We start from the raw sequence: 15,351 nt of genomic DNA, 5'->3' as shown, positions 1-15,351 counted from the left end.
GGTTTTGGGAGAGTTGAGGAAAGGAAGAGAGAGAAGGAAGGATAGTAGTGAGGGAAGAACAGAAGGAATGAGAGTTGAAAGGAAGGAAATAAGAAACAGGAGGAGCAAAGGAATGATTGAAGGAAGGGAGGAAAGGAAGAAGAAAAGGAGGGAGAAAGGAAATGGAGGAGAAATGAGGGGGAAAAGAGAGGGATGGAAGGAGAAAGGGAGAAAGAAATATTCTTTCATAGATAGGCTGTATGTGTTTTGTAACAGGCCATTGGAGAGGTCCAGGTAGGAAGGCAGGAAGAGGTAGAGATAGATATACAGAGGAGAGAGATGTAGAAACAGAACACTTCCAGGAACCATAAGGAACCTGACACATGTGGCTTATGGACCAAGGAAGAACTTGTCATGTTCTTGATCTTGGGGTGACGTCAAGTGTGACTTTGTGCCAGGATCAAGGAAACCTGCCTAAAGCCCTGGAGCTAGATGTTGTGGCTCCTTACTTGCCGGGGTGGGGGGGGCGGAAGGGAAGGCAAACAATATCTAACTCTAACTAGGGGGAGCTAGGTCCTGGCCTTCAATCCTTTGTTCTGCATTCCTGCCTTCATTACTGTTATGTGACTAGCCAGCAGGTGACAAGGTTTTGTGCCAGCTCATCCATGGGAATGCAGGTCAGTGAGAATAGCAGGAAGTCTCCCTTGGCAGTAGATCCAGCCAGTTGTCTTGGAGTCAGAGGTATATAAAGATAATGGACCCAAAGTGTGAGATGAACTGAGGTTGGTTCACACAGAGGTTGGTGAGGGGACTTGAACCTTGGAATTTACCCTATTTTACAGAGAAATGGGGAAACTGAGACCAAGGAGCTTTAAGTAACTTGGCCAAGAACATTTGTAGGTATCCAGGGCTCAGATGGAACTTAAAGGTCATCTTGTTCAACTCCCTTTCATTTTAGAGTGGAGAAAACTGAGTCAAAGAGAGTCTAAGTGACCTGCCAAAGGTCACACAGGAAGTATCTAGCAGAGCCTGGATCTGAATTTAGGACTTGTGATTTCATATTTTCTGCCCTTCCACTGTGAACCATCTGTGCTGTGATGGGTTACTGGACCTTCAGCACTTACAGGGTCATTATTGAATTAATTTCATTTCTCCACAAGCATTTGCCTTAACTCTTACCTTCCTTTTTAGAATCAGGATTGTGTATTGGTTCCAAGACAGCAGAGTGATAAGGGCTAGGAAATGAGAGTTAAGTGACTTGCCCAGGATCACACAGCTAGGAAGTGTCTGAGGCCAGATTTGAACCCAGGACCTCCTGTCTCCAGACTTGCCTCTCAATCCACAGAGCCACCCAGCTGCCCCCAGATGCATGTATTTTTCATTTCATTTGTTCATGCTTCTTTTTGGTTTATTAGTTTTTCAAAAGTATCATTTTCTATGTCTTTTCTTTCTCATTGTATGGGATTTCAGCTACTTTATACATTAAATTTTTGTCACCTGGCCCAGGAATCTGATCATTGTTTACAACATTATTTCTATGGGAAAATGTGCCTGGGCATTCGAAGTAGCCAACTTAAAAGAGTAACATGTAAATTGACCTCCTTGTAAACTGAAGACATCTTGTCAGCATTCCAGCATTCAGCCTTCATGTGGCACATCTTTCTATAGCTATGAATAATGCTCTTGAAAGCTCCAAGAAACAGGGCACAGACCAGTAGGGCCTCCCATTTGTATACTTAAAGCAGCTTAGCATTAGGTGTAGTCTTTGTGGGAAATGCAATCTACTGCAAGTGGTCTGTTCCATCCTGGAGAGTAACCTGAGTGATTTCTTTTCTCTGTTCCCCATCGCTGCTTCTGCAACGTACCATGAATCTGTCATTGAAGATTACAGGTTTTGGTGGTGAAATAGTAACAGAGATGCAGATAATCTTAGATGATGAGCAAGTTCGAAGCTTTTATATTGATAGATCACAAAAGGTAAGGGAAGTCATATGTAGTATGGGATCTGACTCTTCTTGATATTTATCTTGGAAAAAGAAATGTCTGTTTCTATATGTAACATCTGGCTACTTTTAGAGAGGGGAGATACTGCTCCCAGATTTAAAGGTTTACTCTTTGGGTCTTCATGAACAAAATTGCAGTTCATGGGCCCCTACCAGTGTGCTTCTTCATAACAGTCAAATAGTAGACACAATTCACCCAAAGCAAAGACATTTACTAAAATAGCACAATAAGAGCAGGAGCTAGAAAAGATTCCCCTCACAAGTGTTGGGTGTAATCTCGCAGAAATATGCCCACTGTCCATGGAAAGAGTGGGCAAAAACTTCAAGTATGATGGCATTGAGACTCACATATATGAAACCCACGTGGCCAAGGCAATGCATACTTCTTGTACTATAAGGGCCTGGGGTCCTTTTCCTTCTGGGGAATTTCTCTCTGTAGTTCTACTTTCTAGGGACCAGTCTTCCTTCAATCTATATTTGTCTTTCTACCTTGCTGCTAGGTATCACATTTCTTGAAACTGCTTTTGGTCTCAAGTGACTATTTTGTGCTATAAGTTCATTATTTCCTGTTACTGAATCTACTAGAGCTGGGGGACAAGGACCATTTGATCACAGAACAAGAACCTCATGCCCTCACATAGATAAATTTCTATTTTTCTTAAGGCCACACTATCCCCTCAGTCACCCAGGATGATATTTTCAGTCACCCTACCTCTTCCTTCTCTCCCATGCTCTGAATCCAATCAGGTGCCAAGTTCTCTGATCAGAACGCTAGCATCTGTTCCCCTTTCTCTATACGTGATTCCACTACCCTAGTTTAAGTCCTCATCACCTTCCTCTTGTACTATTTTAATAGCCTCCCAACTGCTTTTCCTGATTTGAATCTTTCTCTTCTCAACATGCATAATTAAATCCTTTCACAATCTGACTCTAGCCTACTTGGCTTTATTTCTTTTTCCTCCTTTCATTCATTCTATATGACATGACATTTCCCTTCCCTAGGCAATCACACAGACTATCTCCCACTACAGTCAGTGATGTACTCCCTTCCTCATCTTCACTTCTCAAAAATACTTTCTTTTGTTTTTAAACTCTTACCTTTTTTTAAATTAATTTTTCTATTTTTAGAAAAATTTTCCATGGTTACATGATTCATGTTTTTACTTTCCCCTTCACACCCCCTCAAACTACCCCCCCCCCCCCATAGTTAACTCACATTTCCACTGGTTTTAACATGTGTCATCAATCAAGACTTATTTACATATTATTGATAATTGCATTGGTATGGTCCTTTCAGGTCTACATCCCCAATCATGTCCCCATCAACCCAAGTGTTCAAGCAGTTGTTTTTCTTCTGTGTTTCCTCTCCTGTAGTTCTTCCTCTGAATGTGGGTAACGTTCTTTTCCATAAATCCTTCAGGATTGTCCTGGGTCTTTGCATTGCTGCTAGAACAGATGTCCATTACACTTGATTGTACCACAGTGTTTCAGTCTCTGAGTACAATGTTCTTCTGGTTCTGCTCCTTTCACTCTGCATCAATTGCTGGAGGTCATTCTAGTTCACATGGAATTCCTCCAGTTTATTATTCCTTTGAGCACAATAATATTCCATCACCAACATATACCACAATTTGTTCAGCCATTCCCCAATTGAAGGGCATACCTTTGCTTTGCAGTTTTTTGCCACCACAAAGAGTGCAGCAATAAATATTTTTGTACAAGTCTGTTTATCTATGATCTCTCTGGGGTACAAACCCAGCAGTGATACGGCTGGATCAAAGGGCAGGCATTTTTTTTATTGCTCTTTGGGCATAATTCCAAATTGGCATCCAGAATGGTTGGATCAGTTCACAACTCCACCAGCAATGCATTAATGTCCCAATTTTGCCACATCCCCCCAAACATTCATTACTCTCCCCTGCTATCATTTTCTATGTGTGAGATAACACCTCAGAGTTTTTTGATTTGCATTTCTCTAATTAGTAGAGATTTAGAACACTTTCTCATGTGCTTATTGATACTTTTGATTTCTTTTTTTTTTTAAACCCTTAACTTCTGTGTATTGGCTCCTAGGTAGAAGAGTGGTAAGGGTGGACAATGGGGATCAAGTGACTTGCCCAGGGTCACATAGCTGGGAAGTGTCTGAGGCCGGATTTGAACCTAGGACCTCCCATCTCTGGGCCTGACTCTCCATCTACTGAGCTACCCAGCTGCCCCCTTTTGATTTCTTTATCTGAAAATTGCCTATTCATGTCCCTTGCCCATTTATCAGTTGGGGAATGGCTTGATTTTTTTAAACAATTGATTTAGTTCCTTGTATATTTGAGTAATTAGATCTCTGTCAGAATTTTCTGTTATAAATATTTTTTCCCAGTTTGTTGTTTCCCTTCTGATTTTGGTTGCATTGTTTTTGTTTGTACAAAAACTTTTTAATTTAATATAATCAAGATTATTTATTTTATATTTTGTAATTTTTTCTAACTCTTGCTTGGTTTTAAAAGCTTTCCTTTCCCAGAGATCTGAAAATTATACTATTCTCTGTTCACTTAATTTACTTACAGTTTCCTTCTTTATATTCAAGTCGTTCACCCATTCTGAATTTATCTTGGTGTAAGGTGTGAGATGTTGATCTAAACCTAATTTCTCCCACATTGTTTTCCAATTTTCCCAGCAGTTTTTGTCAGTGGATTTTTGTCTCAAAAGTTGGGCTCTTTGGTTTATCATACACTGTTTTGCTGATGTCACTTAACCCCAAGTCTATTCCACTGATCCTCCCTTCTGTCTCTTAGCCAGTACCATACGGTTTTGATGACTGCTGCTTTATAGTATAGCTTAATATCTGGTACTGCTAGGCCACCTTCCTTCATGTTTTTTTTTTCATTATTTCCCTTGATATTCATGATCTTTTATTCTTCCAAATAAACTTTGTTATAGTTTTTTCTAATTTAATAAAAAAGTTTTTTGGTAGTTTGATAGGTATGGCACTAAACAAGTAAATTAATTTGGGTAGAATGGTCATTTTTATTATGTTAGCTCGTCCTACCCATGAGCAGTCAATGTTTTTCCAATTGTTTAGATCCAGTTTTAATTGTTTGGAAAGTGTTTTGTAGTTGTTTTCGTATAATTCCTGTGTTTGTTTTGTTAGATAGATTCCTAAGTATTTTATGTTGTCTAGGGCGATTTTAAATGGTGTTTCTTTTTCTACCTCTTGCTGCTGTGATGTGTTGGAAATATATAGAAATCCTGATGATTTATGCGCATTTATTTTGTATCCTGCAACTTTGCTAAAGTTGTTGATTATTTCTACTAGTTTTTTAGTTGATTCTCTAGGATTTACTAGAAAGTATAGGAATAGAAGGTCCTTTCCTAAAAATAATAAACAGTATTTATCTTAAACCATCAACAAGCATCATATGCAATGGGGATAAATTAGAAGCCTTTCCAATAAGATCAGGAGTGAAACACGGATGCCCATTATCACCTCTAGTATTTAACATTGTACTAGAAACACTAGCAGTAGCAATTAGAGAAGAAAAAGAAATTGAAGGTATTAAAATAGGCAAGGAGGAGACCAAGCTATCACTCTTTGCAGATGATATGATGGTCTACTTAAAAAATCCTAGAGAATAAACTCTTACCTTCTGTCTTAGAATCAATACTAGCAGTAAGGGCTAGGCAATGGGAGTTAAGTGACTTGCCCAGGATCATACACCTAGGAAATATCTGAGGTCAGATTTGAACTCAGGACCTACCATCTCTAGGCCTGGCTCTCACTTCACTGAGCCACTTAGCTGCCCTTTTCTTTCTTTGAGGTTCAACAAAGGTGCAATCTGTCTTGTGATCCCCAGTTGTTTATGATCTCTTGCTTCTCAAATCATCCTGCACTTTTCTGTAGACATGTTGTATTTCTTTCAGTTGTAGTGAGGGTATAAACTCCTTGAGGGCAGGTCTTCTCTTCTGATCCTTGTGTGACAGAGACTCTCTGCTCCTCTCCTTTATCACTCTTGTCCTCTTCTGGGTATGCTCTAACTTTTCCAATGTTCTTCCTGAAATGTGGCACCCAGAGCTGAATATAACACCACAGATGTCATCTCAGCGAGGGAGAGCATGGTGGGTCTAAGTCTTTTCTCATTCTAGATCCTGTACTCTTGTTAAGGCTCTTCAACATTGCCTTAGCTTCTCTGGCTCCCATATGAATCCCTGACTCATAGTAAAGTTATAATCCACACAAACTTGAATCTGTTTCACATGAAATATCGTTTAGTCATCCTTATCTCATTTTGTACTTATGCAATTGCTTGTTTGAGGCCATCACAGATGTTTACATTGATTTTTCTTTCTTTGTTTTTAAAAACCCTTATCTTCCACCTTAGAATCACTTTTGTGTATTGGCTCCAAGGCAGAAGAGTAGTAAGGACTAGGCAATGGGAGTTAAGTGACTTGCCCAGAGTCACACAGCTAGGAAGTGTCTGAGGTCAGATTTTATCCCAGTACTTTCTGTCTCTAAGTCTGGCTTTTAATCCACTGAGCCACTTAGCTGCCCCCTTACATTGATTTTTCAAACTAAACTCCATCTATTTCTTTCAGTCCATGTTTCTATGGCCCAATGAGGTGATTTGGTTCCCAGGCTTTTGTCCAATGCCTGGTTTTTCTTGTTCTTAGCTGTGATAAAAATTGCTTTATAACTTCTGACTTACTGATATATTTCTCTTTCACTACATGAAATGCTTTCTCTTCCCCCTTCTATTCCTGATCTCAGCAAGAGCGTCTCAGAATTTCAGAAGGGAGAAGTGAGAAGAGACCTCAGAGGTCACATCATCTAATCTACTTAGGTATAAGAATTCCCCCTACAAAATCACCTCCTCTCCCCCAGCCAATGGACACCCGTCTGCTCAAAGACCTCCAGAGAAGGAGAGTCCCCACCCCTCTGAGGCAGCTCATTCTACTTTTGGTTAGTTCTCACTGTTAGGGAGTTGTTCCTGATAGGAGAACAAAAATCTGCTTTGTTATCACTTTTCCACTTTTCTTCTAATTCTACCCTCTTTGGTCAAGCAGAACAACTCTAATCCTTCTTCCATATGCATCCTTCCCAATACCCTGCAGATAGCCATCAAGCAACCCCAAATTTTCTCTTCTATAGGCTAAATCTTGATTCCTTCATTTGACCTCATTGTGTGCTCCTTCACTATCTTTCTCAGGGTTCTTGTCTCCTGTCATACAGGAAAAAACTAATAGAGGCAGAAAAGGACAATGGGAAGAATAATGGGTCAGAAGTCTTGATTTCTGCCAAGGAGTGATTGCATTATCTTGGGTAAATAGCTTCTATTTCTATCTCAAGGCCTTAGTTTGCTTCCCGATAAAATGAAGGGCTCAGACTAGCTTATTTCTAAGATCCCTTCCAACTGGATTATTCTAGTTGGACTATTCTAATCCAACTAGGATTATTCACAGAGTTTCCCATTTACTTAAGAGCCTTTTAACATTTTTCACCCTTGGCATTTCCTAGTAAAATATTTGTTCATCCACATAATCACTTGGAAAATGTTTTTTGCCTTGTAAAGTTGTGATAAGATAATCAGTTTCTGATGACTGCAGGAAGACCTGCAATAAATTACTGAGATTTGATTTCTTTGTAGGCTAATTTTGACGATTTTGTCTTAATGATGACAAGTATGCCCAGTTACATTCTGGGAATTTCCCTGGGAAACAAGCATAAAAAGGACAAGCTAGAAGAGAAGAAAGCAGCAGAGAAAGCAGTAGAGAAACCAGCAGAGAAACCAGCAGAGAAACCAGAGGAGAAACCAGAGGAGAAACCAGAAGAGAATGCAGAAGAGAATGCAGAAGAGAATCCAGAAGAGAATCCAGAAGAGAATTCAGAAGAGCCTGAAGAAGAGAAAAAGGTGGAAGAAGAGAAGCCAAAAAGGTACAAGAAGACTTGGAAAAAATGCTCCCTCTGTCCACTTGGCTTCCTCCTAATAATTACTAAGGCATAAAGGCTTGTCTTAAATATTGTTCCAATTAATGTCTTCAGCTAAATTTCAAATATCTCACAATCTTCAGCCAAGTTTAAAACATGGCCAAAACCAAGCTTTTTAAATAACTCTAAAGATTGGTATGTTCAAGGAGTCAGAGGGGACTCCAGAGGTTTATGGGTCTTTTTCTGTTCTATCTGGGACTTGTCTAGGAGGGAACACAAACAGGGGATATATGCAGTTATTTTGTTGTCATGATTGACTCTTTGTGAATCCATTTGGGGTTTTCTTTGCAAAGATTCTGGAGAGATTTTTCATCTCCTTCTCTAGCTCATCTTAAGATCAGGAAACTGAGGCAAATAGGATTCGGTGACTTGCCCAGGGTCATACAGCTAGTGAGTGTCTGAGGTCAGATTGGAACTCAGGTCTTCCTGACTCTGGGTCCAGTCAATACTTTATCCGCCATATCACCTAACTGTCCTTGGCCGGGCGTGGAGTCCGTGATCTGACTGCCTCTTTGAGTCTCAGGTGCCTTTACTACATACCACAAAGGGCTCTTGGGAGGTGCAAATGAGAAAACTTTAAAGGGAATATCTGTCTGTGGTTTGGTGGTGAGGATGTGAATTTAAAGTCTTTTTGCATAGGCCAGACTGAGTGACTCAGTGAAAACTATTTCTCTATGGCCATTCATTCATTCATTCATTCATATGGGGAAATCCACCAGAGATGCTTTCTATCAGCAATTGCCATGGATGTCCAGTGTCCAGGGGAAATAAATCTCAGGAGAGGCACTGGGTTCACTCAGCCAATCAATACCTTGTTTTGAAACCTGGACAGTGAATGAATGAATGAATGAATGAATGAATGAATGAATGAATGACAAGTCACCTATTAAACTCTGATTGATGTGCTAAATGTGGGGGATACAGGCAAGCATGTCATCTCTGCTCTGAAAGAGCTTAAATTCTCTGAGGGGCAGATAGCATATAAAGGGAAGCTAGCATTGTAACAGGGAGATGGTGGCCTGATTCTAGACCCATCATCCATTGCCCAGGGTCCCAGGGGTGGAAAGGAAGGAAAGAAGGAAAAGAAACAAGCACTTATTAAGAACTACTATGTGCCAGACTTTGTGCTTTATAAATCTAATCTCATTTGATCATCCCAATAACCCTAAGTGGGTGGTGCTGTTATGGTTCCATTTTTACAGCTGGAGAAAGTGAGGTGAACAGAGGTTAAGTGACTTGTCCAGGGTCACATATCAAGCTATATTTGAACTCGGATCTGAACTCTAACTCTAGGCTAAGTATCCTATTTGCTGTCCTACCCAAGTGCCTCTGAATACTGGTGGGAAGAGGAGGAGGAGGATGGCCACAGTGTAGGTGGTATGATTTAGAACTCTATGGAAAGTGTGATAGGAGAAGATAGACAAGAGAAGGTGAAAGATCACCTCTCCGAGGCCAGGGCCCTAGGACAGAATGAGATAATAGACGAAAACCAGGCTGGAAGTCTCCATATAATGTATGTGTGTAACGTACTAGTATTGTTTACCAAATCCTAAATATTGGTCTCATTGGTAAGTAGCTGTTGAATCCAAATTAAATGGTAATCTTGATGTTTATTTCTGCAGCATCCGAGAGCTGTTGGAAAAGTTTGGAATGTTTGATTATTGTGATCTTCAAGACAATCTAGCAAAGGCAAGGAAACATCTCATCCTATTTTTTCCAGAGTATGCTAAATCCAAAAATCTTGAGCCAATCCTTGAAAAGACAATTGCTGTTATCAGAACTGATGTCTTATCGGACAGTACTATCGGTAGGTAATAAGGCTTGATATTGGGTAAAGTTGTCTTTTGGATTATGCTTGCAAAGACTTTTTTTCCTTAGCTCCACAGTGAAAAGAAATTAAATTCACTCAGTGAGTGGATTGGGAAGCAATATGGAGGTGAAGAAGTCCCGAGTTCAAATGTAGCTTCAGATACTTCCTGGTTGTGTGATCCTGGGCAAGTCACTTGACCCCCATTGCCTAACCCTTAACACTCTTCTGCCTTGGAACCAATCCACAATATTGATTCTAAGATGGAAAATGAGGGTTTTTCTTTAAAGCAATGAACTGAAATGAGAAAAGGACCACTTGTAACCTTGCTCTACTGCTTAGATGCCCCACCATGGTGTGGGTGGTGACTCTGGGCTCTTTAAGGCTAAGGCAGCAAAGCAACAGCTGTGGCAATTTTTAGGAAGCTGGAAAAGCTTCAAATATAGTCCCCAAAATCATTTTTTAAAAGGAAAACTCAAGACATAGATGAAAAAAATGAAAAAGAAAATGGTGGTTCCCATTTAAAGAGAAAAGATAGAGGCTGCTAAGAATCTTGTCATTCCCTGATCATCTCTCAGCTTTAGCTAAGTAGTATTTTTTTTTTTTTGCTTTAAAAAATTTTTTTAAAACTCTTAACTTCTGTGTATTGTCTCCTTGGTGGAAGAGTGGTAAGGGTGGGCAATGGGGGTCAAGTGACTTGTCCAGGGTCACACAGCTGGGAAGCGTCTGAGGCCAGGATTTGAACCTATGACCTCCTATCTCTAGGCTTGACTCTCAATCCACTGTAACTAGCATTCTTAATATGAGACCCCTTCTTCCCCCAGTGACTAAAGGGTTGCAGAAATCAAAGAGGGCAATCTTGGCCAAATTGAGGTTGCATTAGCTTGCCTCTGAGAAATCACATGGGTCAGTCCCTGTGTGATAGGGTTCCATATAAAGGAGCTGACCCACCCCCAGAATGGCCTTCCCACCCAAAATAGATCAAATAGCTCATCAAAACATTGTAGCTAAATGCAAAGAAGGTTCCTGGATTCTCCCTAGGAAGGCATGTAAAGGTTCTGGCAAAATTGGTATCATTGAGAGTCCAACAACAACCAGCAATGCTGATCCCACTCAACTTTATTTCCTTGAAATGCTCACCATGTCAAAAAATGGTGAAATCCATCCATAAGAATTTACAAAGGACCTACACTGGGCCAAGCACTATGCTAGGCACTGGGGATAGAAATACAGAAATGAAAAAATTCCTACTCCTCAAGAGCTTACATTCTAATGAGGGAAACAATAAAAGCACAGACAAGAAAACACAGATTAAGAGAATAAGGACCCATAAGTATAGAGTAGTTTGGGAGGGAGACACCAGAGAGTAAGAAAGAGAATAGCAGGTACTTCTCCTCCTATAGTTTTTTCTCTATGTGGAGAGCATCTTTCTCATAAGGCCTTCGGGATTGTCCTCATTGCCTTGCTATTGGTAGCAGAGTCTATTACATTTGATTGTCCCACAATGTTTCACTTCCCGTGTCCAACATTCTCCAGGTTCTGCTCATTTCACTCTGCATCAGTTCATGGAGGTCTTTCCAGTTCATATAGAAATCAAGCAGTTCATCATTCCTTATAACACAATAATATCCCATCACCAATATATACCACAATTTGTTCAGAAATTCTCCAATAGAGGGTCAACCCCTTGTCTTCCAATTTCCAAGTTCCGAAAGCACAGCTATACAGATTTCTGTGGTATTGCTGGATCAAAGAGCATGCATTCTTTTAATTTTATTTTTAAAACATTTATTTATTTAGAATATTTTTCTATGGTTACATGATTCATGATTTTCCCCGCTCCTCTTCACTCCCCCCTCCTGGAGCTGTCAAGCAATTCCCCTGGGTTATACATGTATCATTGTTCAAAATCTATTTCCATATTATTCACATTTGCAATAGAGAGATCTTTTAAAGCCCCAAACTCCAAAAATCCCCATTTCTGCTCCCACAGTTCTTTCTCAGGATGTGGATAGCTTCTTTCTCATAAGTTCCTCTGGGTTGCCCTGGGTCATTGCATTGCTGCTAGTAGAGAAGTCCATTACATTTGATTGTGCTGCAATGTTTCACTTTCTGTTTACAATGTTCTCCTGGTTCTGCTCATTTTGCTCTGCATCAATTCCTGGAGTTCTTTCCAGTTCATTTAGAAACTGTCCAGTTCCTCATTCCTTTCAACACAGTAGTATTCCATCACCATCAGATACCACAATTTGTTCAGCCATTTCCCAATTGAAGGGCTTCCCCTCATTTTCCAAATTTTTGCCACCACAAAGACTGTGACTATAAATATTTGTGTACAAGTCTTTTTCCTTATTATTTCTTTGGGGTATAAACCCAGCAGTGGTATGGCTGGCCCAAAGGGCAGGCAGTCATTTAAAGCCCTTTGGGCATAGTTCCAAATTGCCCTCCAGAATGTTGAATCAATTCACAACTCTACCAGCAATACATTAGTGTCCCTATTTTGTCATATCCCTCCCAACATTATTTTCCTTTGCTGTCATATTGGCCAATCTGTTAGGTGTAAGGCAGTACCTCAGAGTTGTTTTCATTTGCATTTCTCTAATCAGGAGGGTCATAATTCTTCTTTAAAAAACTCTTACCTCCTGTCTTAGAATCGATACCAAGTACTGATTCTAAGACAGAAGAGCAATAAGGGTTGGGCAATGGGGGTTAAGTGTCTGGCCCAGAGACACAGCTGGTAGGAAATGTCTGAGGCTGCATTTGAACCCAGGACCTTCCATCTCTAGGCCTGGCTCTCAATCCACCGAGCCACTTAGCTGCTTCACTGTTAATACTTTTCACTACTTCTTTGATCTGTTCATATCCTTTGAGCCTTATCTATTTTGAAGAATGACTTTTGGCCTTCCATACTTCTGCTGGTTACCTTTCTCTCTTGCGATTTGATTCCAAACTAATTTTCCAGACTGATTTCACATTATTTCTTTTCATCATCCTCTCTAAAAAATAAGAGAGACCACATTCTGTTTAAGGTGGACTATTTACTCTTCTCTCTTCATACATAATCTCTTTCATTTTCTTGCCTCGCATAGAGATGGTTCCCCAAGCCTGAATGCTTACTTGTACATTTTGAAATCTCATCTCAAGTTCCATCTCCTCTAGAATCCCTTTCTTGCTGCCTGCTGTTTTCAGTTCTTGCCCCTCTCTTTGAGGTCGGTCAACTGTGAATCAGAAGGGGAGGCCCCCAAAAGAAAGGGTCCAAGGGCTTCAGAAGGAAAATGACAGATTATTCAAACTTGGGTTTATTCTGGATATATTCTAGGGGCATCATCTAGCTGTACACAGCCCAGGAAAAAGGGACTGGGGAAAGTGGATTCCTTGTGGGTTTTCAGATCACTGGCTGAGAAACTGGGAAGGATGCTGCAGCTAGGAGTAAAGCCCAATCAAATGTGTTGTTGATCCATCCAGGTGTCTAGTGGTTTGAATTGAGCACCACCTGGTGGGAAAAAAACCTAGCACTACTGCTCTTTCTAGCTAGTTAATTAATTGTTAGTCGATTAATTAATTACAGGATAGCTGCTCTCTCTGAAGTTGGCAGAAAGCAGTAGGAGGATATGGGCAGGATAACTGGCACTTAGGCAATACCACCAGTCACATTATTTAGGCACATTTTTTTCTTAGAGTAGAATGTCAGTTTTTTCTATGTGTATGTATTAAGAGAATTAAAAAAAATCATTCTATGGCAGACAGACTAAGAGGGAGGGATAATAAACACTTATAGAAATAAATTTAAGAAGTGAAAAATCGAGTGAAGACAAGAACACACTCAAGCTTCTTGAGGGCAGGAATGGTTTTGTTTTGGCTTCCCCAGCTCCCAATGCCCTGCCCCATGGTAGACAATTAATGAATATTTGTTGAGTAGAAGCAAACCATAGTAGGTATCAGTGGATGAATCCTGTGAAGTCCTATGGCTCTAGTTCAGAAGTGCTTTCCCTGGCCAAAGGCCTTCCATTTTAAGTCTTTAAGTCCATTTTAAGGCCCCCTTAGGGCCACACTGGGCTTATCTGGCCAACAGACTATCACTGGCACCAACTGATGTCTTTTCGTCTGAAAACCAAGCCTCCCTCTGCAACAATGCCCACCCATTAACCCCATGAGCTCTGGTAGGTGGCTATGTGTTCAAGCATAGCAACCCTCCAACCATCATCATCAACATGACAACAGGATATCCATGACTCCCAAAGTTATCCTCTTCTTCAGCCTGGACTACATGCATGGACTGGGCAAGAGACTTGGGGGCTTTAGGGCTCCTTCCTCCCCCTCAACCCTAGAGCCAGACCATTCCTTGGGAGCTCTAAAAAGTGTTATGGGGACAGGGAGTGGATGGAATCGCAAAGGCTCACTCTGTTCTTTAAGGGTGTGTCTGTGTTGCTAGTATTTACATGTCCTTCTACAGGGAGCAGGACACATACCACCTCTTGAATCCTCAGCAGTGTTGGCGTATGATAGATGACTGGGCTTGGGTTGACAGTTAGAGGTGTCTCCGGGGTGTCTCCATGATGCCCAGGCCAGTGTTACAGGACCAGGAGCCACCCTATAACCAGTGAACAGGATAAGAAGTCCTTGGTCTTCCAACTTTCCCATCACTTTTATAATGATTATTTAAAGAGTACGAGACTCTTTTTCCCAACAAAAACTAGTGGAGGGAGGGGATACGACCCTGCCTGCCTGGGTGCTACACCTGCCTCCTTCTCCCACCCCCCACTAATAAGTGTTTCCTTGGGGACCTTTGATCTAGCGCATTAAAAACTTATATGGAAGCAATGGGGTGCTGAAAACTTTCTTTTTTTTCCCTCTTAAGAGGATATTATAGACTTGATCCAGTCACAAGGCTTTGCCATAAAAATGCAAAAAGAATTGACCTTGACGGAGGAGGAAGTCAAGACAATCTACAAGGATGTCCAGTTTAGAGACTTTTTCCCAGATCTGATACAGCACTTGACCAGGTGCAGTAAGTAGCGCTTTGATGGAGTCAATGGCATCACTGAAAGATGTCTTTCGAGAATGGGAGAGACAAGCTGACCATATCGGTCTCTGGGAAGCACATCTGTTTAATCAATAAGGTCCCTGGCTATCTCTGAGGGCCCTGATTTCTCCAGCTAATAGCAACAACTCATTTAGAGACCCCTAAGAAGGAGGGATGAGTTTTATTGCAAGCACTATTGTTTCTATTTTACAAATGAGAAAACTGATATCAAATGAGTATAAGGAGAAGCAATGTAACCGTATGGGTAGCATGCTAGATTTGAACTCAAGAAGGCTTGACTTAGAGGCTTAGTTGGTGTGTTTCCTTGTGAGAGGTGCATAATCTTTCTGGGCTTCAGGTCCTTCATTGGGCTCCATGACCAATAAAATGCTTTTCAACTCCAAGTCTGTGACCCCATGACTTTGCTATGCTCCCACAGCTCACCAGTGCCAAGGCTGAGTCTGGCAATTTTCAGCATATACTTTCTGAAATGATAAGATCCAAGTTATCTCCCTCCCTTTTGTTCCTCCCCCTTGGGGCTGGTAAGCAATATGATCTGGAT

The 15,351-nt window shown here is 40.8% G+C and overlaps 1 protein-coding gene across 1 annotated transcript in view; it reads left to right on the top strand.

Moving 5' to 3' along the window:
• The first annotated feature begins 7,654 nt into the window (after window positions 1-7,654).
• Window positions 7,655-15,351, top strand: part of EPDR1 (ependymin related 1) — an 88,276-nt gene continuing 80,579 nt past the window's right edge. Inside the window, exon 1 of the mRNA XM_044675433.1 lies at window positions 7,655-7,905. Within this exon, the coding sequence (XP_044531368.1) occupies window positions 7,655-7,905 (251 nt within the window). The remainder of the gene's footprint in view (window positions 7,906-15,351) is intronic.

Source organism: Gracilinanus agilis, chromosome 1 (genome assembly GCF_016433145.1).
Source record: "Gracilinanus agilis isolate LMUSP501 chromosome 1, AgileGrace, whole genome shotgun sequence".
Classification (NCBI taxonomy): domain Eukaryota; kingdom Metazoa; phylum Chordata; class Mammalia; order Didelphimorphia; family Didelphidae; genus Gracilinanus; species Gracilinanus agilis.
The sequence above is the reverse complement of the archived record's forward strand: the minus strand, read 5'-3'. Positions and strand labels throughout refer to the sequence as shown.